This window comes from Oxyura jamaicensis, assembly GCF_011077185.1.
Source record: "Oxyura jamaicensis isolate SHBP4307 breed ruddy duck chromosome 5 unlocalized genomic scaffold, BPBGC_Ojam_1.0 oxy5_random_OJ106426, whole genome shotgun sequence".
Classification (NCBI taxonomy): Eukaryota; Metazoa; Chordata; class Aves; order Anseriformes; family Anatidae; genus Oxyura; species Oxyura jamaicensis.
This window is the reverse complement of record NW_023303952.1, coordinates 1-22,635: the sequence shown is the minus strand read 5'-3', so window position 1 is coordinate 22,635 and position 22,635 is coordinate 1. Positions and strand designations below refer to the sequence as shown.

Below are 22,635 nucleotides of genomic sequence, written 5' to 3'. Positions count from 1 at the left end.
GGCTGGGAGGATGCACAAATGCTTCTAGCACTCCAGATGAATTAAAAAAAAAAAGAAAAAGAAAAAAGAAAAACCACCACAAAACCCAGCAGGACACCCGAACCCTGGGGAGCACATCCAAATACAGGACTGCTCACGGGACGTCTCCGGTGGCTGCAGCAGAGTTGTCCCTTGAGCAGCCAGCCCGGTCTGGTGCAGCACTGGCACCCAACGACCTTTAGGGAGGAGGATGCCCGGCTTAGCGGGCAGACGCAGTAAGGGGTAGATGGGTGAGGAACTGAGAATCATTTTTGTCATGCAGCATTAAAAAATGAATAAATCAGGTTTTGTCACACACAGCGCCCCACACCCCGACCGAGCAGCTTCAGGAGCAGCACAGGAAAATGACTGAACCTGAGCCTGTGGCTGAACTCTGCTCCCACCCCGTGCCTTGTGCTGAGAGTGCCTGCAGGAACCTTACAGATCTCAGGAAACACCACCAAAAAAAGACTGCACGCGGGAGATGCACCTTGTGCTTCATGTTTGGGTGGCAGTGGGTGAGCAGCACCCCACGGCAGGGGAAGGAAGAAGCTGTCCTGCTGCCTGCGGTGCCCCGGGGACACGAGCGCCTGCTCGCCCAGGCACAGCATCCTCAAGCCACCCTACGTACTTGGATTGCTGCCTCGCCTGCCAGTCACTTGTTCACTCTCCAGTAGGCGTCGTATGCTAGGCTTGCTTTTTTTTTTTTTTTTTTAATAAAAATAAAAATAATAATTTGCTTTGTTTTACTCTCATAACAATGAGTAATTCCTTCCTACCACTCAGTAGTGGCCTAGAAAAGGATGGCATCATCTCCACTGTAGCAAGAAGGCTTCTCCCAGGGCATAAAATTTTAATTAGGAACAATCATGCAGCCTTGAAATGGGAATTGCAAGCAGCGAAAAGTCAAATCATCAATAAAATATTCAATGGCAGAAATGTATTATTGACACAGCCTTTAGAGCAGATAAAAGCAGGAAGGCAGAGAGCTGCGGCGGGCGGCGAGCCTCGCCTGGTTAAATAACGCGCGCGGCGTTAAGCGCAGCCCGGCGGCACCGGACGCGGGACAAGCAGCCTGGCGGTCCCTCGCCAAACCCGGATTAGGGAGCCAAGGGGGTGCCACCGCACGCCACCGCCTCCCTGAAGCGCGGGGCCCCTCGTGCCACGATGAATTTAGGTCACCGATGCTGAGCCGCGCGGCGGGGGGACGGCAGGGCGGGGGTCCGGGGGCTGGATTCAGCCAGTCGTTCATTACCTTGAGGAACTCTGCCGCCTTTGTGGGGCTGGGCGCAGGCTTTGTAGAGAGAAATAAATAAATCTAGCCGCAGAAGGGCACCAGGCTCTTGCCCTGCTTGTCGGTAAGGAAGCACCCCCGTGGGACAGCCCTCGGGCACAGAGATGTGCAGAGCGCTGGTGACAGCTGAAAACCCAGGGCTAGCGCACGGCCGCAGCGCTCTCTCCCCAGGGACACCCAAACCCACAGAAAATCATCTTCAAAACAACAACAAAAATAAACCAACAACACCCAAACAACCACCGAGCAAGCGGTAACGCAGGGCTAGAATCAGAAATTCCAGCGCCGCTGAATTATTTCTCTGTGGTTTCCCCCCCCTGCAGGAGGTGCTGTCAGCGACGAACCTTTTCTCTTTATTCCTCTTTGATTTGCACACAGCAGAATTACAAACGGGGTCCCGAAACGAGAGCGCCCCTTTTTTTAACCCGCAGACACCAGTTTTTCAGGCACGCTGACGATTTCAGCGAACACCTCGAGTTCTCAGGGCTGGTTCGGGGGGAAGCGAGGCAGCCAACGCTCAGGTAATCGGCCAAGCAGGGGAAAGCAGTCTGCGTGTCCCCAGAGGAAAACCTGGCTGCGTCCAAGGCAAGCAGTTTTTCTGAACCTAGGGTTTGGGGTTTTTCCACAAGCAGCACTGAAATGCTCTTTACGACCTCCATCGTGCCCCAGCACTTTCCTTGGAGTCTCGTTTTAAAAGCAAGAGTAGCAAAAAGTTCAAAAAACAAGCAATCAGCGCTCTGGCCGCAGGGGACAGACTTCTTCATGCGGCTGCACGGAGCAAACGTATTTTTAACACATTTTTTCCCAACGTACGTTTCCAGCTCCAGCGATTCGAGGGGGAAAAAAAAGGGAAGAAAATCTCGGTTCCAAAAAGACAACCCTGAAATCGCAACTCCTCGCTGTTCTTCAGGACTAAGCGGAGACGGGGCGCTAGCAGCGGCCTCCAAACGAGGCAAACTCATCCTCAAACACCGCGTAACCAGCTGCTGAACGGCAGCAGGCACTCACGCAGCGAGCGGGGGGCTCTGCCGCGCTGCCCTCGACGGCTTTCCTCTCCCCCATTAGTATTTCACTCGCCTGCAGCCGCCCCTCGCTGTGGCATGGGGAAAATCCTGCCGGACGCCAGCGGCCGCTGTCCCCACGCCTGCTGCGGTGGCACGGCCGTGCTGGGGGCTCGCGGGCACCTCCGGAAAGGGCTGAGCCAGCACGTCCAAGCGGGGTCAGAGAGCAGCAGCGCCTCGGTCCGCCCTCAGCTCCTCGGCTTTCCTCGGGGAGATGCTGCCGGGGAGAGAGCCGGCATCACCGCGTGTGCCCGGCCGGGCGTGCCGTGCCGCTGGAACGGATGGGGGGGCGTAGAGGTGGACGGGAGGCTGGCCCCTTACCTGCTCATATCTGCAGCCAGGTGCCGTCCCCTTCTCCTCCTGTCCTAAAATGCTCCGCGCTGCTGCTGTGCATTATTAACAAGCTGCCATGTTTCATCCTGGAGACGGCTGCCTTCTCGGCGGACACCAGCTTCATCCACTGTTTGTAAAGCACTTTGTGATAGAAAAGGGGGGAAAAAAAAAAAAAAAAAGCAGCGAGTGCATAAGCAGCATTTGGTCATAAAATACTTACGGCTTTAATTCCCTGCGAAAAGAGGCCGCCGTGGGGTACGTGAAGCGCTCGCCATGCCCCGTACCTGCCGCGGGGACGGCTCAGCTCCAGCAGCACGTGTACGCTCGCTTTACACAAATCCTTTCCAAAAGATTTATTGAAAATTGAAACCAGACAATGCCATAGCGCAGGATACATTCATACACGGAAAGTGTGTTTTACAGCGAACACAGCGTCCAAGTCACTTTTTTTTTTTTTTTTGCATACAATGGAGAGGACACGTAGAAAACAAAGACACCGGGGCGCTGGGACCCCTGGACAAACCTGTCCCCTCCCTGGGCCTCCTCGGCCACTTTGGCTTCACAATTAAAAACACAGCAGACCCCAGTGGGACAGATGAACAGAAACAAGAGGAACTACTGGCCATCAAGGAAAAAAATAAAAAACAACCAAAAAAAAACACAAACCAAGAAAAAACAAAACAAAACATTCAGTGAAATGTCACCAAAAGCGTTTCTGTCCTGCACACTCTGGCCATGGGCAGCCGGGGAGGGGCTCATCCTGCTGGCGTAGTACTGATTTAAGAACAAGTTTAAAAACTAAGTGGACTTAAGAAAAAAAAAAGTCTCCACATGTGTCCCTGTCTCCTCGAAGCCTGGTTGCCCTTCTGTGGCTGGGGAACAGCTGCTTGCTTCTCCCTCCCTCTTAGCACCATGGAAAGGGGGTTTCTAGTACAGGTTTCTTACAATAAAAAAGGGGGCCAGAAAGTTGTCTAAAAAAGCTGCTCGTGTGCCCCCTGGCCAGTATAAAGGCTGTTTTGAAAACCCACCAACCCGTCCGATAGTCCCGGGGCAGCGCTGCGCTTTGTGCTTCCCCCACAAGTCTCTGGCTGAGGTGAGGCAGCCACCGCAGAGCGGGTGTGCGGCGAGGATGGAGACGTCGGCAGGGCAGCCGTGCCCAGAGCGTCCCCTCCGCTGCCCCAAAACGGGGCTTTTTGGGGCTGCTTCGGGATTCGGGGAGCACACAGCCCCTCCGGGTCGTGCAAACATCCGCAGGGCGTTGAACCCAAGGAGGGCAGCTTGGAAACAGGGCTATCCGCGCCGTGCTTCTGCGCGAGGCGAGGAGGGCAGGGTGCTGGTGGTCGCAGGCAGCTGGGTTGGCCCCAGGACGGATGCGTGCCTCGTGGCAGGGGTCGGCTGCTCTCAGGGACCTCCTCGTGGGGCAGAGGTACTGCAGGCTCCATGCATGCACCAACACCAGCACTGGGTCCCTCAGGCGTTCACCTGCTGGCTGTCAGGATGGCTTCAGGGCATCGCAGGCAGGTGACTAACGACGGAGTCCTCCCCTTGCGCTAGGGCAAGGCATCGCAGCCCCGCTTCCCTGCAGCAGGATGCTGTAAAGCCATCCATTTCTTCCCGTTTCACGTGAATGAGCACAGCCGAGGGAATGCCACAGCACGACACAGGATGCGGCCCGGGCTCCAGCAGCTCCTTCATCATCGTCAGCACTGGGGAGAGCACACCGCAACGTGGCACCAGGTCCCGCCGTCCGCTTTGTTGAGCGAGTCTCACGAGCAGCCTGAGGGCAGGCCTCTGCCACAGGGGATGTCAGCCCGGCCGTCCCGATGCAGCTCCGCCCCGCTAGCCAAAGGAACGAGGGCTTCTCGAAACACACCGCGGGTCTTCTGGGAAGGCCACGCGGAACGTGAGCACTGCCATGGTGTGTTAAATATGGAAAGCACTTTAAAAAAATAGAAGGGGGTTGTTTCATCCACAGGGGAAGTGGGTTGCTTTGTCTGGTCAGTCTTTGTTTTATAGTACAGTCTGTAAAAATACTCTGTCTGGCCATCCACATCCATTCACGATATAAAGCAGTAAAAAATATAATATATATATATATATATATATGGAATATGGTTTTATTTATACAGTTACACTCGCAAGGCAATCAATCGTCCACTGGCTGTGCCCTTCTACCTCCAGATGCTCTGCCTGGTTGATAGGACTGCAAGACAGACAGAAATAAACTGAGTGACCCCACCGCAGCGGGTGAGCGTTCACAGAGAAGAACAGCACAGAAGACATGAGGTATGCGAGCACCGTGCGTCTGCAGCACGAAACCCAGCCTCGGGGTGTGCAGACGGACACACAGACTCCACGGTCACAGGGTCGGGTGAGATGAGGACGGATGGTTTGGCCCCGAGGTGGGCAGAAATGGGGTACCGGGGGTGGGAACGGCTTCCGCAAGAGACAGAAGCCGAATCCTCCCCATCCTAACCTCAGCAAGGGCTTAGCCCTGGGGTATTTGGGGAGGCAGGACGGGGGTAAGGAGCAGGTGCTTGGCAGGTTACACTGTCTGACTGCCAAGATGCGAGCCACGGGCTGGGACAGACCTGCTCCAGCCCTTCTCCCAGCTCCCGGCTGCCCTCCAAGCATGCAGCAGTGCGACCCGCACCGCTGCAGGGACCCCTTCGTTCACCTCCCAGGAGGAAAGGGGACTGGCGGGGAGCCAGCGGCCTGAAAAGCAGCCGGCAGCATCCCAGGAAACCGTGCCCGAAGGACCGCAGATGGCCCCCGAACGCCGGAGACTGCTTCGGATGCCACACCAATGGCCTCACTGCTTCGGAGCGGAGGCCACAGGGGATGGCAGGGTACAAACGCTGCTCTCCTAATGGCATCTATAAATAGCTCCGGCCTCCCACTTCCAGCACACGCACGCAGGCTCGCTCGCCGCAGCCCATTTCGCGTAGCAAACCCCTCTGCCCTTCCCGCAGGCCCTCCCCGGCACGCTGAGGGGCCCCGCAGGGACATACGCACCCTCGGGGTTCAGGCTGGACACCAGGGGCTCCGGCAGGGCCCGGGGATGGCCGAGGAGCTGCTTGGTGCTGGCGCGGGGAGGCGAGTCGCCGCCGGAGGGGGGAAACCCTGTGGGAGAGGAAAGACACGCAGCTCAGGCAGAGCTCGCCGGGTACCCGGGACTCAGGGAGCATGGATATCCCTCGGGAGGAGGGACCGGATCCCCGTGTTCCCCTGTCCCCCGCTCCACGGAAGGCCATGCTGCCCCTCTCGGTCTCTCCCCCATCTCTAACACAAGGCTGCCGGCCTGGCCTCCGTCCCCTCAGCGCCCCGTCCCAAGGGCCGTGCCCTGAAAGCACAGCCACAGATCCTGGGGAGCCGAGCCGCAGGGAGCCCAGGGGGAGGAGGAGAAAGGAGCTGGGGCCATCAGGGAGACGTTTGGGGTGACAGGGCAGCCCCCCGTGGCCGAGCCGGCGCGCTGACCTCCGTTCCTCCGGCAGGCTGGCAGCTCGCGCGGGCTCGGCTCCGGCTGGGCGTCCTCCTCAGACCTGGCCTGCCCGACGGTCACCGTGGCTCCCGTCTGCTGAATAAACTGCTGCAAATTACACTGCCTCAGCTCCTTATTTAACTCCTCCAGCTCTTGGTTCTGGGCCTGCAAAACACATTGGGGGGGGGGACAGGGTGAGCGGCGTGCCCCCCCACACTGCTCTGCACCTCCTGCTAAGGCCTCAGCCCCACTCCCTGGCTCACGTCAAGGACTCGTCCCCCTTGGGGACAAGGCCATGCCACTGCCTGTGGGGACTCCAGGCCAACAACTGCCATGCAGTGCTGAGCAAACTGCTGCAAACAGGCCCCCAGACGGCTCTAGAGCCCGCCAGCACCTCTGGGATGCTCCCCAGGCTGCCCCCCTGCGTGGGGATGGTGATGCTTGGGCAGTAAGGACAAGGACAGCATTCTGGGGGCAGCCACGCTTTGCCATGCTGTCACTAGAGGGGAGGTTTTTCCATTTTGCCCCACTGAAGGGGGCCTGACGGGTGGAGGGCAGGTATCACGCAGCACCCAGGCCCCGGTGGGACAGGAGAACCACGGGTCTTGGTGGCTCGAGCCCGACAGCTCCGGCACAGCTCGGCTCCTGGTTCAGAGCCAGCCAGCTCGGAGCAGTGCCAGAAAGCCTCATGCCTGGGCACCGCAGAGACCCACGCTTCCCCTCTGCTACTCCTTTTTTCCAGGCATGGATAAAAAAACAACGCTGACCAACAACGCCGGTGAGGAGACCGACCGCCGATCCCTGCCTTTTGCCTGGCCGCACCGACCCCACGCAGCGGCTATGCGAGGACTGCTTGCTCTGGCACCATCACGCGTGCAGGAGCCCCTTGCCCATGCTAGACCCGTGCCTGCTTCCTTCCAGGTGCAGACCCCTTTTTCTCCCCCTGGAGGCTCCCTCACCCCCCAGGGCCAGGTAATCTGGCCGTACCTACCTGCAGAGACCTTTCGGCTTCCTCCAGGGCCTTCTCCACGCTGGCCAGGTTGCTCTCCAGCTGCGTGCCCTGCTTGACTTTAGCTTCCAGATCCCTTTTCATTTTGGCAGCCATGTCCTCCAGGTCCGTGGGGCTCGGCACAGGGCTCTCCTTGCCCCTCTTGGCCCTTTCGGCCATCTCCCACTGGATCTCCTTCTGCAGGGCCTCGGTGCGGGCGCTCAGCTCGTAGATCCTCTGCGTGTACTCCTCCAGGCTGGCCCGCAGGCTCCTCACCCGCTCCTGCCTCTCCCGCTCGCACTCCTTCTCCAGCCGGAGCTCGCTCTGCCAGAACTCCTCCTCGCCCAGCTCCGTCTCGTTCCTCCGCACCAGGTGCTCCAGGTAGAGGATCTCGTCCTCCTGGCTGGGGGCCCGGCCGTGCTCCCAGAACCGCAGGTCCGTCTCCAGGGTGTCCCCGTGGGCCTCCAAGGAGCTGAGCTGCTCCTGCTGCCGCAGCACTGTCTTAAACAGCTCCTCCTTGGAGAGCTGGCCGGCCCCGCCGTCCTTCAGCTCCATCCCCTCCCAGGCGTGCTGCCTCCAGCGGCTCTTAGCAAACAGGTCGCCGGAGCCCATGGGACCCAAGTTGAAGGTCATCGATTTCTTGGGCTCCCGGGGCCGGGGCACCTCGGTGCTCACGGTGCGGGGCTTGATGGGCAGGCTGGCCCGGATGAAAGTCCTCTCGGGAGCCTGGGGAGCGCCCTCCGAGGACGGCCGCTCGGCCACGCTGGGGCCTGTCCTCCGCAGGATGAACTGCACGTCGTTGGCATACTGCCCGCACTTGGCCAGCGACTCCAAGGGGCACTCGAGGGGCAGGAGCTGCCGCTCCTTCTCCCGGAGCTTCTGCACCAGGACGTAGCGCCCGGTCTGACCTGAGGGCAGGACACAAGCACGTCAGCCGGGGGAAAGCCGCGGCCAGGAGCAGGGGTCGGTGATGTCCCTGCTGCCCCAGAGCTGGACCCTGCCCCCAGGAGGTTCCCTCTCCCCAGGAAGCACCCACCAAGGACCGGGCATTTTTGTTGTGCTCTGGACACCAAAACGAGTGAGAGCGTCGGGGGTAGATGGTGCCAGGGAAGCGGCGTGCACCCTGAAACCCACACAAATTCATCTTCCTCCCTTTCCCCTTCCAAATCTTCCCCCTGAATATCCCACCCATCACCCAAATCTTTCACCCATCTCCCCAGGGACACCCAGCAGCATGAGGAGCTCGCCGCAAAGAGGACGGCACAAGTCATCCCCCCATTAACGGGGTCCCGTGCTGCCCCTCTCTGTAGGATGTGGCGTCTCTGGGCAAAGCTCAGCGCCTCCGCAGTCGCACTCGTGCATGTGAAAAAGCTGAGGACCCCAGCCGGAGCTGCCCTGCTGTTCCCTCAGCCTGGGAGAAAGCACGCCCTGGAGAGCGGAGGTGGAGGAGACATCAGCCTGCTGTTCTTTTTGGAAGGCGTGCAGGAGAAATAGGAGATACGAGGGCTTTCATCTACAGGGCTCAGTCTCAAACCTGGCACGGAGGGGAAACATCCCCGCGTGCAAAGCCTGTGCGCTAATAGGATCGCAGCATTTTGAAACGGAGCCACTAGAAGGCAGGATTGACCACAGGCGGAGCACAGCAGGCACCGGCATCCAGGCACCCTGTCCATGCCGCTTGCAAGCTATTTATTTTGGCCATCTCCCCAGCAAGCCTCTGTGAGGAGGGATACAAACACACGGCCGTGCCAAACGGAGGGCAAGGAGTTCGGTCTGGTCTCGAGAGCTCCGTTTTAGCTCGCTCAGGTGTGTGCCGCTCACCTATGGCCCGCGCCAAAGCGATGACCACCTCCTGGCAGGTGGTTTGCTCCGAGACGCCGCAGACCACCCGCTGGATGCCGTCCACCCACACCTTCAGCTCCATCCCCGCGGCTGCCGGGCCTCAGGCACGCTGGGGCATCGCGGGATGGGGTTCCTGTGGGAGAGAAGACACAAGGAGTCAGCCCTGAGCCTCGTCTAGCTTGCTCCCGTCTGGGCAGCGGGTCCAAGTCCTCCCCGGGTGAGAAGCACTGGGGTCTGCCCGTGTGCGTGGTGGGTCTGGGCAGCCAGAAAACACCCTGCCTATTTCTGCTGAGAACACAGCCTTTTAATGGGTTTGTTGGACTTTCGCTGCTATTTCCCTAACAATTTGGCAGCGCGGCACTGGGGATTTTCCAAACCATATCTAAAAGGCAGAGAAGCCTCCGGCCGCCCTCCCGCCCACCCTTCCCAGCTGTGCAAAGGGAAATTGAGAGGTGTAGACGGCGCACGTTGTGCTCTATTTACCTCCCCCTCCGTTAATCTGAGAGGAATTAAGAAATGGGAAAAATGAACTGCAGCAAAATCTCGTTTAACACCCCTGCCTCTTCCAGCAGCCAAACGACCCCAAGTCTTAACAAATGAAATTAAATCAATGTAATCTGCAGAGAACTCAGATACCTGGGTTTATTCTGGTTGTAAACACTCAAAACATTTTTTCCCCCTATGTTTTTTTCTGAATCCTTCAAGCATCAAGCCTGTCTGAGGCACCCGGGCAGAGGAAGGTACAAAGGGTCCCAAACTGCTTTCCAAACCCAGCCCAGCTCCCAGTCCCTCCAGTTCCCCAAAGTTTGGGACACACCATGACCGCTGCCATCGTCCCAGGGTGTGCCTGGAAGGAGCAGGCTGAAGGAGAAGCAGGTGTCAGCGCAGGGAGGAAAGCTTTAGCTTGGGCTAAAGAGCTTTTTTTTTTTTCTTTTTTTTTAATTTTTGCCTCCTTGAGGAATCAAAGCAAGGGCTTGAAGGCTCCCACCTTGAGCAACACGAGGCTTTAGCCGGGACACAAGGAAGGCAAAGGAGAAGCCTAGGAAGTGAAACGGTCCCACGACACTGTTCCCACCAGGAGATCCGACGGTGCCGAGGCAGAATGACTTGGTAGAGAACAAGCCCGAAAGCCAAATCCATCCCACGGGGAGCGCTTGTGAGCAGCCGATCCAACACCAGCCTCCCCATCAGCCGCGACAGCGTCATCGATCCCTCGCTTTCAGATTTACCCGCGGAGCGTGGCGGGGACCAAGGGCAGCGGGTGCGGAGCAGCCACCATGGGCACGGTAATTTGACTTGGCAGCACCGAGGGGGAAAACCAGCAGCAGTGAAGGAGCTCGGGCTCTGCCCATTTCTCCCACCAACGTCCCCTAAACGCTGTACTGGCAAGGTGGAGACCCGTCTCCTTTCAGAGCACAGTTCTGCCCCGCTGCGTGGCCACAAACTCCCAGCGAAACCGGCGCCCGCCCCCGCCACGGAGCAAAGTTCAGCGTCGCTGCCGAGCTCAGGCACCACCTGGCTGGGTTTTCCCACCCCAGTGCTGCCGTTGTGCTGGGACACAGGACCCCAACGCCAGCACCGGGTGGCAGGCTGCCCTGGGAAATGACTTGCCAACTACAGGCACCGCCAGCGCCAAAACCGCCCATGGAGACAGGCTTTTTCCCCCCCGTCCTACCCCAGAGCCCTGGCGGAGGCCAGGAGTGGGTGGTTTGAAAATAAATAGAAGCAGCCGGCTGTGTTATGAGAACAGCAGCGGCCTCACCTCTCCTCGCACGAAACGCCGGCGGCTGCCGAGACGAGGGGTGACGAGCGATGGTTGGTGCAGGATGGGACGCCCGCGGGTCCCGCGTGGGTGAGAGGCTCCCGTTTGGGTGCAGAGCCAGCCTCTGGCAATCATTTACCAGCGTCCGGCCCATGGTGAGTGGCACGTAACCGAAAGGCAGGGAGCGGCAGCAGGAGGTTTTCCTCCTGTTACGGAGGAGTTTCGGCTTTGAGCTGCCCGTGGCGAAGCAGGGGCTCGGGTAAGAGCTCAGCCCCGGTGTCGCATCGCTGCTGGAGGGAGAACCAGAGGAGGAGAGTGCTTTGTACCAAAAGCACAGCGCCAGCAGACAGCAAACTGTGCAGTGCCGGGGAAGTGCCTGTGGGTAATGCGGCTTCAAAGCTTATCTCGTGGAAATCCCTACAGGGCTACTTGGGAAGGCGGCCCTTTGATTGTCCCCCAGTTTGTTCAGTTTCGCGCACAAACTTATTTGCCTTTTCTTAGCTGTAAAAGTTTTTTCCCTTACTGTCAGAAGAACTTGTGTGCATAACAGTTAGGCCATTCCTCCACGTTTCCCTCCCTTATCTTACTGTCTTCTGATTTTTTGGAAAAGGGATCTAAGTAAGGAATGCTGCACGCGGCTTGCTCTGGGTATCGAAGCCCTTCCACACACCTGAAGTTAGCTGGTTAGAACCGCTGCTCCCCGGGGGGAGGCTGCCTTCCAGCTGCCCCCGGCTGTGCTCGCAGTGCTCCCGCCCTGGGAAGCCGCTTTGATCACGACCGAGAGCACAGGCAGCTGTGGGACCTCGCCGGCCACCCCAGAAAAGCACGGGGCAACAAGCAGGTGGCTGCTGCGCCGGCGCGAGGACGCGTGACAGCCGCTCCCGCAAGCTGCTCCTATGTTTTAACCCCCCCCCGTGCATTTCTAAGTCATTTTTATTGGAAGCAGATTAACGAAGTGACTAATTTTCTGCTCCCTTCCCATGTGATCGGTCCTAAATTGATGGTATGGATGATTCACACAACTTCTTCGACAAATTTCCTAACTGGGAGTTGGAATTTCAAATGCTGGCACTGAAAAAAAAATAAATAAATTAACACTCCCAGATCTTACAGCTTTATTTTTTGCTGCATCTTAGTCTAAATTGGAAAAAAAAAAAAAAAAAAAAACAAGCTCAAAAAAAAATGTTCAGACTCAATTTGAACAGAGCTGCAACCTCACATAAATCAAGGCTGCTTTTAAAGCTTAGGGTTTGAAGCCAGCTTCGGGTTACCTTGATTAAAAGGGGGAGCAATCAGTCCTCCTGCTAATCGAGGTGTTTTGCAGCGACCAGCTCGACACAGCTCTGCAGCAGAGGCAACAACCAAATTTTAAGCCTCACCCTTCGGCCGGCCAAGCTCGCTCCTCGGAGCTGGCAGTGGCGAGGCTGAATGCGGGCAGTCAGGAGGGAGCTGGGCAGGCGTGGTGGCTGCAGGTGCTCCGAGCCTCGGCCAAGAGCAGGGCCTGCTAAAGCAGCAGGAGGTGGAGGGGTTATTTCTGCAGGTGAGAGGATGCACGCTTTGCATAGCTGGGTTTGGTGCCCTGCAGACGAGCAGGGCATGTCCCAGCCGGCTCATAAACACCCCACGGGTGCTCGCAACAGCCTCGTGACCTCCTGGGACCTGAAACATCATGCAGCCAGCCAAAAAATCAGCTGGCTGCCCCGATTACAGAAGCACGTACCTCCACTGATTTGCAGGGATCCCTCCTGTCCCCCGCAGGGACTCCCAGAAGCTGACCCAGCACCTTCTGGCCAAGGATTTCAAGTTCACGTCAAACACAAGCACCTTTCTCCCTCATTTTGTCACACGTAAGAAAAAATATCTGTTTAGAAAACATCAGTTTTGCACCCAGCAGCTGCTTCTGGCATCCCAAAGGCCTTCAGCAGGCAGCACTTGGTTTCCTAAGAGGATGCAACACCCCTGTCCTGCAGGCTGAGCCCCTCCAGGCTCTGGGGAAAGCCTCCTGCGGACACCCCCAGCTCACTGTGCTGGCACGGAGGGAAGGACCAGGAGGGGACCTCAACACCTCGGTGGTGCTGAGCACCAGGGACACGTTATCCCACACCACCACGATCTGGGCCACGCACTTCTAAGCGGTGCTCAACAGCACCCAGAACCTTTGAACACAGCAGCCAGTGGGCTTCCTAGCAGAGATTTTCTTCAGGGATCGGTTTTTTTTTTTTTTTTTTTTTTTTTTTTGGATCTCTCCTTGCCATTCCCAAAACGGGACTCAGCCAGCTGAAAAAAGGTGGTTAAAGGCGCTCAGCACCTCCCACAGGGCTGGTGCAGGGCTAGGGCTGGGCTGGCAGGAAAGCACCAGCGCAGGCAGAGCTTCTGGGCAAGTCTCATTAGGACTTCAAACGGCCAGCAGACCAGCAGTTCACCTTCGCCCAGTTTCCAGGTCAGGGTTTTGGCTGGGGATAGGGAGCGGTGCTGGCACCCAGAAAGCACCAGCACAGGTTCCCAGCCCCTCTGCCGGGGTCTCACGCTGCTTTACCGACCGACAAGCCGAAACGCGGGCAGCAGGGAGAAACCCCATCAGCAAGCCCCGCTCTGAAAAGCCCCTCCAGAGCAGGAGGAGGTCTGCAGAGAGCCCATCAGCCAGGCTTTGAAATCCCTGCTTGCACCACGGTTGCCACAGGAGTGCCTCTGGATCCGAAATCAAACACACACTATTTATTTTTTTTGAAGTCCGTAATTAGGGCTGCCGTGCTTGATAAACACGGATGAAATCCTCCCGGGCTGCTCTGCTCTTCCCTCGCTAACCTGAGCGGCGGCCCCGTGCCCGGCTCCTGCCCGCGGGGCCGGCAGCGTTTCGCCTGGTTTGCAGTTTCACCCGCCCAGCACCGCTGAGCTCCGGGTCCCGTGCTGACCCCCAGTCATCAGGCAGCATCTCCACGGACGGCGGGGTGCTCCTGGAGACGGGCCGTGCTTCAAACCCAGCCCTGAAAGGGGTCTGCAGACAGGCAGGGGCATCCTCAGCACCCTGCGGCAAGCAGGGAACTGGAGGTGACAGGAAAAAGGTAGAGAAGATGGGAAAGCTGCACCTGGGCAGCCAGCCCAAACAGCACTCATTTCATTCCTGCTCTGAACCTAAACTTCTCACTTGCCTTCTCAGCATCCCCTGGCCCCACACTGCAACTCCCTCTAGCCTGAAAACAGAGGGCCACTGCCTCTTCATTTCCAGCCCTGAACTGTCCGTGACAGACCGAAGCCAGCAGGTTCAGAAAACACTGCAGGGTTCTGAGGTCCTGCACCAGCGCTGGGAGCTTCCAGGGGACCAGGAGCCCGAGGAGGTTTCAGACACCTGCGGATGGGGCAGGACCACCCTGCTGGACCACGTCCAGGTGGTTTTGGGGTGACTGTGGCCAGTACCTGGGGACAGGCTGAAGAGGTGGGGACGAGAGGAAAGGTGCGAGAGCTGGAGAAGGCAGGCGTATTAGGAAGCAACCTGCATGTGTGAACCCACACCACAGGAAACTATTCAAGGAGAAGAAGAAAAAAAACACACGCAAATAGCAAGTGGCGGCAGGAGTGGAGGAGCAGCCACGTGCCCCGCCATCCTGCATGTCTGAGTGCTGGCAGTGACTCACCGCCGTGATCAGCTGCTGCGGTGACACATCCAGCAGCTATGTAATGCTTCCCCAGGTCCCTCCCCACCCCAGGGACCAGCCCAGCTCCTGGGCACCCAAGGGAAGAGATCGATCCTGCTTGCCCACGCACGAACCCGCCGCGAGCCCCTGGGACGGCAACACGCCTGCTCGAGCACTGCCACTGCTTGCCAAGAGCCTCCCATGGGAGCAGAGGCTCCCCGTTACTCAGGGGTGGAGAGGAGACCAGAGCAGGAGGAGGTCTGCAGAGACCCCATGCCACGGCTCTGAACAAGCTGTCTGGCCATGGCCAACCCTAAGCAGCCCCATGCTGCGTGGGGCCTCTCCGCGGTGCCGTGCTCTATCACTCACGGACCAAAATGTCACTCGATACCAAAGCCACGGACCCAAAGCCCCCTGGAACCCCAAGCCAGACACTGGGATCTTGCAGAAGGCTCATTTACGGCCAGCCACAAACAAGGGCTCCCTAAGCAGCACCCTGGATGCCTGCCCCATGCGAGCAACCCCCATTATGAACAAAATAGAGGCTCTGGGACTTTCTGCCCCGCTTCCTCTCCCAAATTACAGGGAGGAGCAAACCCAGGCCAGCGTGCCCAGGGCGGACCCATGAGGCTGAGGAAGAGCTGGGGGCTGCCTGAGCTCCTCCTGATCAGGAAACCGCCTCGGGGTCACGTCCTCAGGCAGGGATTTGGGCGAGGGAGGCTCAAGCCCCAGCAGGCTGACTGATGTGCCCAAAACCACAAAAACCCCACGCCAGCTCCACCTTCCCAGCCGGCAAGTTTTGGGTCTGCCATGGCATCAAACCCAACTTTTTCTCCCCCCTCCCCAGCCCTCTTTACCCAAGCCAAGATCGCACCCAAGCGGCCCCCTCTCAGGGGAGCGGGGCGGGAGGTGACAGTGACACCCACCCCGCGGTGGCCTTGGCTGAGGCCAGCGGGTGAATTAACGACTAACCGCTTCCTGCCCGGCTGACAACGCCGGAGCAGTGTCGAAATGTCAACAATCGCGGGCAGCGATAACGCTGCAGGCACGCCGTGGGCCTCGCCAGGAAGCACTGCCGCTTGGTGGAGTCACCGCTGCAGGCCAGGAGGGGATTTCTTCGCCGCGCGGCCCCCAGCATCCTCCTTACGGACCAGCGACGCAGGCGGGCTCCGTGCCAGGCACACGGCTGCAAATCCCGAGCCCAAGGCGGGCAGCCCAGAGATGAGCGACGTCTTGGCTGGTCCAGGCCAACTGAAAGCTCGTTGTAAATTAAAGCTTTTATTTATTTATTTATTTTTTTTTTAAAAAGTAACACCTACTGCTGTAAACACCGAGAGCTGGCCAGGTGGATTTGCAAGGGGTGAGCGCATGCGCGCACGCAGCCTGGCAGAGCTGTCTTCTTCACCTTCACGCGGTGCATTTCTCCCACGCAGCATTAATGGCAGCTATCCACAGGGGGAGAAGAGCACGGCTGTCTATTAAAGCCAGCCATAAAGATTAAGGTTTACGAGGGAAACATCAGCAGCACCTGCTATTGCTGTAATCATTATGATCAACCTCAGACACACGAGCAAAGAGCGCCTTCATGAAAGCAGCTGAGAGTGAATCCCTAGCAGTTTCTTCCCAAGGGGGTGAAGCAAAATTAGCAGCTGCATCTAGATTAGAGAGGAGAGAGGAAAGGCTCTTGCACGTAAGCCAGACCTTGCACTTCCATGCTCATTTTTTCTTGTGCAATGAGCCCGCCCAGGTGCTAAGCCCTTGGGAGGAGAGGCTGGGAAAGCATTTAGGTGTCCAGCTCCCAGCCAAGGCTGGGATCCACACTGACCCAGATCAGCCCTGAGGATGGGAACCCCACAGCTTTCAGGGTTGCACCCCTCCAACCTAAAATTATCGCCTTTACTTTCAATAATAATAATAAAAAGCAAACAGTGCTTGCTTTCCAGCTGTCAAAGGCAACGCTGATCCTGCAAGCGTTGCCCAGCTGTGAGCGCCAGCAGATAAGCTCTGGGATGCCCAAATACTCCTCTTCTTTAGGGGACAGGTTTTTGGGGGGCGCTCACAACACAGCTTGTACAAGCCAGGCTCTGAGGGGTATCAGACAACACGACTGCAGCGTGCATCTGCCAGCAACCCCAGCATCTGCACCGCGTCCACTTCCCACAGCAGCCAAGACGAGAAGCATGATGCAACTCATGAATATTCCCCTGCTATTACACACAGACCATTCCCCAAGACAGAAAACAGCTTATATTTATCATGACACGGGATGCAGGAGGAATGCTGCAAATCTGGAGATGCAGGAGCCTGGCTCAGCCTCGGAAATGCTCAGAAATGCCCAAACTACCTGCTTGCTCCTCTGCTGCTCCTCCCCAGCCACCGGCGGGGGGAAATGGTCCCTACACAAATTAAAGGGATATTATTGCTGCTGCACTTCAATTACTCATGCTGCTTTCTGGAAACAGCTGTAAGCTTTAAAGTCCTGTAAGTTTTCAAAGTCCTTGCTAGGCAGCAGAGCTCTGACGGGCTATAGGCCGCTTCTCCCGCCTGCTCCAAACGTTTTGCTTTGTTAACTCCACTAAGATGGATTATTTCTCTAGATGGGCCACTCGCTGCCCGTGACTCTGCTCCTCGAGCAGCCATCGCACGTTATTACGGGGCGCAGCTTGGCTCCTGCTGTCCCACACGCTGGCTTCTTCGCTGCTCCGAACGTCGGTCTCACCCAGGGTCCTCAGGCTGCTCGGAGCCACCGCTTGTGGTGAGCGGAGAGGGGAAGCAGATAACCGAGCAGGCACCCTGACAGCAGGTCTGGACAGCGTTAGGGAGAGGCAGCCAACGTGGGGACATCCACCGGGGGCACCTGCTGCTTTATCGGAGAAACCCGAGATCCTGAGAGCAGCTCCGCTAAGCCCCCAGCGTTAGGGCGTTGGCTTTGCTGCTGTTTGAGCAGGGGAAGGCAGCGCAGCATCCGCGGCGCCCTCAAGTCACAGCGTCCTCGTGGTGCTCGTGCAGCTCAGAGGAACTGCCACCAGCGGTCCTCTTCCCACCCCAGCCCTCAGCGCAGCAGAGGAGGCAATCGAGCCGGCAACTACAAAACCAGAGACATCCTTCCAGACTGCTTTCCTACCCTCTCCGGAGAGCAGCCGCGCGCCAAGGACGTGCCGCTGGGCCTCGGGAGGGAGCGCCGAGGATGCACTAATGAATATGCAGGTGCACGCCGCCACAAATGTTTATTTATAACTCCGTAGGATTAAAAAGGCCTTTAATGACCACTTACGGGGAGCTGAAATTGCTCCTTTCTTTCTCCCTCTCTCACACAGACACGGAGTGAAACAAACAAAAGAGGCAGAATTAATCCAGGCTGAAACTTTTGATAAGACGCTTGTGTATTTTGGAAGTCTCTGCTTTCACGGCGCCTCGCGTGTGATTCATTAGGTGAAGGTGCCGTCGGTCCCAGCCCGAACCCACGCAGAGACAACGAGCTCTCCAAAGCACTGAAATGGAGGCGCATCTTCAGGGAGCCAGCTCCGTCCCTCACCTGGCACACGAACGCGGGGGCTATCTGCAAAGAAACATCGGCCTTTCGGGTAACAGCTCTGCAGAAAGCAGCGCTGGCGAGGGCCAGGGCAGGGAGCAGAGCCATCCGTCGGGGGTACAAGTCGCTGTCTTTCAACGAGACGGTGTTTTAAAGCAAAATGGAAGCAGGGGAAGTTAGGGCTGCTCGACCCATTTTGATCTCCCGAACAGCCTCACTCGAGGCAGCGACCCCCTGCTCTGTCCTGCTCATCTGTGCGGAGAGGGAGATGCAATGAAAATATTTTATTTTTTCCCCCCTAGGAGCGTTTAGGTGTTTAAGCTGTATGCGATACAGGCTCATCTCAGGTTGCTTCTGAAAACCAAGCCTTTAGAGTCTTTTACCTGAACTTCTTTGTGCTCTAATGTCATTAAAAGCCTAAATGAGCCAAAAGCGACAGCACCGAGCCCAACATCACAGCCTCCGCGATTCCCAAAGCACCATCACAACGCTTCCAAAACTACCAGAGGCGAAGCTGCGTCTCCTTGCGCAGCCCAAGCGTATCTGCCTCTTCACAGAAAGGCGCGCTGCCACCTCCAAACACAACTCGGGGAAAAAAAATAATCAACAAGTGAGAAGAGCAAGCACAAAGCCTCCAAAGCCACACCATCTTTATCCTGTAGAGATGCCTCTGGTGTTCGCCCAACTCCCCGCACACCACCAGCGGCCTCAGGCAAGCATCCAGGGGCAGGGACGAGCTCCCCAGCAGGCGCTCACACCTCCTGGGGGGATGCTGGGGGAAGCCATTCCTGGCAGGAATCACGAAACCAGCAAAACCCTAAAAAAGTGCTCTTCCAGAGCCTCCCTCCGCACATCAGCCACGCGGTACAGGACACCTCCGGGGCAGAACGGGACCCCTGGCCCCAAACTGCTGCTGAGAGCGCCGTGGCACCAACGACACCCGACCCAGTTCAACTTAGGAACTGGTCCCAGAGCCTTCCCGTCCTCAGACCTCCCGGGCATGCAGGAGGCACTCGGGGGCCGCGGGGAGGCTTTAGCACACAGCTCCTAAAACCGAGAGCTCCAGCAGGTCCTGCGCTGCAATGGGGATTGCGAAGAGGCAGAGGAAACCACCCCAAACCCAGGCAGCGCTCGCCTGCCCCAGCACTTCCAGCTCAGGGCTGACCCACCCATGTCTTCAGGTAAGAGGTTTTTTTTTTTTTTTTGAAGCAACAAGTTATTCTAGATGACTAGCCCAGGGCGGCTGGAAGCACCCCAGCACCCTCAAGAAAGTGCTGACTCCAGCCCACAAAAAGCAAGATAATCAGCTGCTTTTAGAAGCTCATGAGCTTGGCACCTGAAAAATGGACGGGCATAAAATTGTTAGCAATCATTTACAGTAATAGGATTTTCTTAAAAACCCTGCGTGTAGGTGCCTTTATGCCTTAATTTGACTGCGCAGGTTTACAGGGGCACGGACAAGTTGCAACAGATAAAGGAACATCCTTTAAAAAGATGCTCTTAAAAAACTACCTGCGCAGAGGTAACTCCGAAAACATCCCTCCCACAGGCCAACCCGTCCCCACGCAGCATCTGGGCTTCTTTCTAGGTCAGGGTGCGGAGCACAGGCACCTCAAGCCCGTGGTGTCCCACGGCATCGCTGCCCTACCCGCAGGGGGAACACCTGGGGCACCCCCGAGCCCCCGCTGAGGTTCCTCCCCCAGCGGCAGAGCCGAAGGGGACAGGGCAGAGGCTGGGAAGCTGCAGGAGATGAGCTAGCAAGGTTTCCAGCTGACACACGCGGGCAGCGTTTCTCTGCAGCGTGGTGCAAGGGCAACCGCGACATGTCTCCACTTGGTATACAAGTACATGTGCACCAGGTATAACCTTGGTATCTGCGCTAATTACACCGCTCTACCTTTTTTGGCCAAGCTGCCTCGCACAGAGCAGGGAACCAAGTGCCCTCAGATGATTCAGCCCCGCCGTTGCCTCACTGCTTTCACCAGCCGCAACCCGCTGCCAAAAGGTCTGGTCAAGGCTGGCAAACTCCCCAGCACGTTCGCTTGGGCCTGCAGGTATCCAAAGCTACCGAGCACAGCTGTACGTTGCTTTCCTTCTCACAGAGAAGGAAAAAATAGTAATAAAAAATGGATTTGGTGCTGCTGTTGGCTTACGATCTCAGGGACAGACAGTCGCTCAGGTTGCCCTCTTCAAAGGGGAACCCTTTTCCCCCCTCCCCTTTTCATCCAGGGAAAGCTAATTCCCTGTTACCTGTCTCACATTCGGTCACAGGGGGTTATTTCTTAGAGCACCCGGACCCCCCTGCCAGGAGGTGGGGGTTTGGGAGCACGGCACGGCCCCGTCCCAGCCCTGCATCCCCACGAGGGTGAGGACGCATCCCCCAGGATGCCACAAGCCGTGCACACCGGGCCTTGCAGCTGTTCCCGAAAAAGTTGCCAAAAGGCTTCCGTACGTGGGGACCCATCAATTTCCACATTATTTATTAGGGCAGCGCAGGGTGGCCGGCAGGGAGGGGTGCTGAGAGGGGCCAGGCGCCGTGCTCGGGCTCTCGCGGCAGATAACCACGCTGGTGGAGCAGCGTGGGGACACGGGAAGGAGGGATTCCTGGCATTCCAGCCGGCACCAGGGAGAGGTGAGCTTCTCCACCCCGTCCCGACCTGCACGCCCCCCTGCGCTGGGCAGCCCCCTCCCCAGCACCACCAGATAAGCAAGGCAAGCAGCATTTGGGGCTGGGGGCCCAGGGTGCTTTTAGCACGGCTTGCAACCCCATGCTCGTGCTGCTGCGCGGTGCTGTCGGCATCCCCGGAGCCTGCCCTGGCTCTGCTCGGGGAGCAGCCAGAGCTCCCCTCGCCTCTTCGGATCCCCTCTGGTCACTGCTCCGGGAGAGCTGCTCTGTGAGAAAGCCCTGCAAAGGCTGCCGCTGCCGTCCCGAGGGGAGTATCGCGTGCTGTGCCGCTGCACCTGCTCTGCTCGAGCCGGAGGAACGGCAATGCCACCCCCGAGCTCCCCCCTGGGATTTTAGGGTGCAGTGCGAAGCGTTGTCGCAGGGCAGGGAGAAGGCGGAGGCGAGTTTGCTTCTCGACCCGCAGCGCACTATGAGCAAAGTTACAAAACAACCTGCTGAGTGCCACCGGAGTTCACCAAAGGCATCAGAAGTATGCAGCCAGGAGCCGAGCGCTTATCTAGCCCAGTGCCTGAGGAATTTAACCCCTCTCTGTGCCACGGATTTGGAGACATTTCTACCCTTCCTCCCGGCAGAGGAGACGGACAGACGGCTTCTCCGCGTGGCTGAGACCCCGTTTGTGGCTAGGCTCGGCGCTGACACCCCAAACGCACACAGCCGAGCCCCCGTGGCTGCTTTACCCGACGCTGCCCTGCACTGCTGCTCCTTCAGGCGGGTTCCAAGGCGCCGTGCTGGTGGCAGGAGGCGCTGGGGACATCAGGTGCACCGCGGCGATGTCCCCGCGGTCCTGCTGCCAGGCTGAGCGCCCCACCATGCAGGTGGCACCGGGCCCCTGGTGCCTGGAGCAGCTCTGCACAGCCCAAAGCTGCTCCAAACCACCCCGGCCCCAGCCCTCCATCCTTACCCGAGGTCGGCGTCCACGGCCCCGAGCAGCAGCAGATCACGGCCTCCCTGCCTCCGCACGCCGCCGAGGGAGGCTGGCCTCGCCGGGGCGGTTATTTGCGCTTCGCGGCCTCCCGAGGACGGGATCAGAGCCTTCCCCAGCCAGCCCCTCGGAGCCGAAGCGCCACCCGGGAGCGGAATACCTGCAGGTTGCTCCGGGAGACTGCTCCCAACTTATTTCGGAGGACGGAGGCTGGCAAGGCGCCACCTGCCTCCGCCGCGCCGGGGAGGCTGCGGGGCCCTGGTGCTGGCTCCTCCGGCAGCCTCCAGGGAGGTCTGCGAGCCTCGGGGCCGCTGCGAGCCCCGGAGCAGCAGCAGCAGGAGCAGCAGCAGGAGCAGCAGCAGCAGCAAGAGCAGCAGCAGCAGGGCCTCGCTGCCCTCCGCAGAGGCTCAGCGGGCTGCCGGCAGGGCCTGCGGTGCCGCAGGGATGCCGGAGGCTCCCCGGGGCCGCCGGGGCCGCGGTGCGAGGCACTCACCTGCCGCCCAGCCCCGCTGGAGGCCGGGCAGGACGCGGAGCCCCCGCAGCCTCCCGCAGCCGCCGGCACCGCTCACGCCGCGCCCTCCCGGCCCCGCCCCCGGCCCCGTGGCCCCGCCCCCTTTCCCCGTGGCCCCGCCCCCGCCCAGGTGAGCCCGCCCCTCCCCCTCCCCTCGGCCTCCAATTCTCAAATTTGGGCTTTTTTTTAATTATTATTATTTTAACATTTTTTCTTTTTGGAACAAGCAAAGCGATGGGGAACGACCGCGTCAGGGCTCGCGTTTGTTTCCTCGGGGGATGGGGAAGCAAAGCGCAGCTCGGGCAGACCGGGGCGGCCTCCAGCAGCCCGGCCTCCGCCGTGCCTCCCGGGCAGGCTGGGGGTGCCTCGCCCCGGGGGAGCCCGAGGGGAGCCCCGGGCAGGAGGAGGCTCCAGCACCAGGTGGCCGCGCCGCCCCTCGCCCTCCGAACCAGCCTCCACCGGCCCCAGCGGCGGCCTCCCGCGGCGGAGGCTTCAGCCTCCCAAGGGCCGGCGCAGGTGGAGGCCCGGGGGGCAGCCGGGGCCGGGGCAGGGCCGAGGGCGCCCCGGGCCCAC

The 22,635-nt window shown here is 58.8% G+C and overlaps 1 protein-coding gene across 3 annotated transcripts; it reads right to left on the bottom strand.

Moving 5' to 3' along the window:
- Positions 1–738: 738 nt before the first annotated feature.
- LOC118157357 (ras association domain-containing protein 8-like) lies at positions 739–21,872 on the bottom strand. 3 transcript variants are annotated; one of them, XM_035311641.1, is made up of 7 exons: positions 21,531–21,872; positions 8,997–9,150; positions 7,179–8,083; positions 6,184–6,352; positions 5,722–5,829; positions 2,695–2,847; positions 739–2,590 (listed from the first exon to the last, which is right to left on the bottom strand). In XM_035311641.1, the coding sequence occupies exons 2-6, from the start codon at positions 9,097–9,099 to the stop codon at positions 2,699–2,701; spliced, it is 1,434 nt and encodes a 477-aa protein (XP_035167532.1). In that variant the 5' UTR covers positions 9,100–9,150; positions 21,531–21,872; the 3' UTR covers positions 739–2,590; positions 2,695–2,698. The 3 variants fall into 3 exon arrangements, with proteins under 3 accessions (XP_035167532.1, XP_035167533.1, XP_035167534.1); XM_035311642.1 differs by lacking the exon at positions 21,531–21,872 and adding an exon at positions 10,780–10,863; XM_035311643.1 differs by lacking the exons at positions 739–2,590; positions 2,695–2,847 and adding an exon at positions 4,700–4,909 and having other exon boundaries at positions 21,531–21,870.
- Positions 21,873–22,635: the final 763 nt, after the last annotated feature.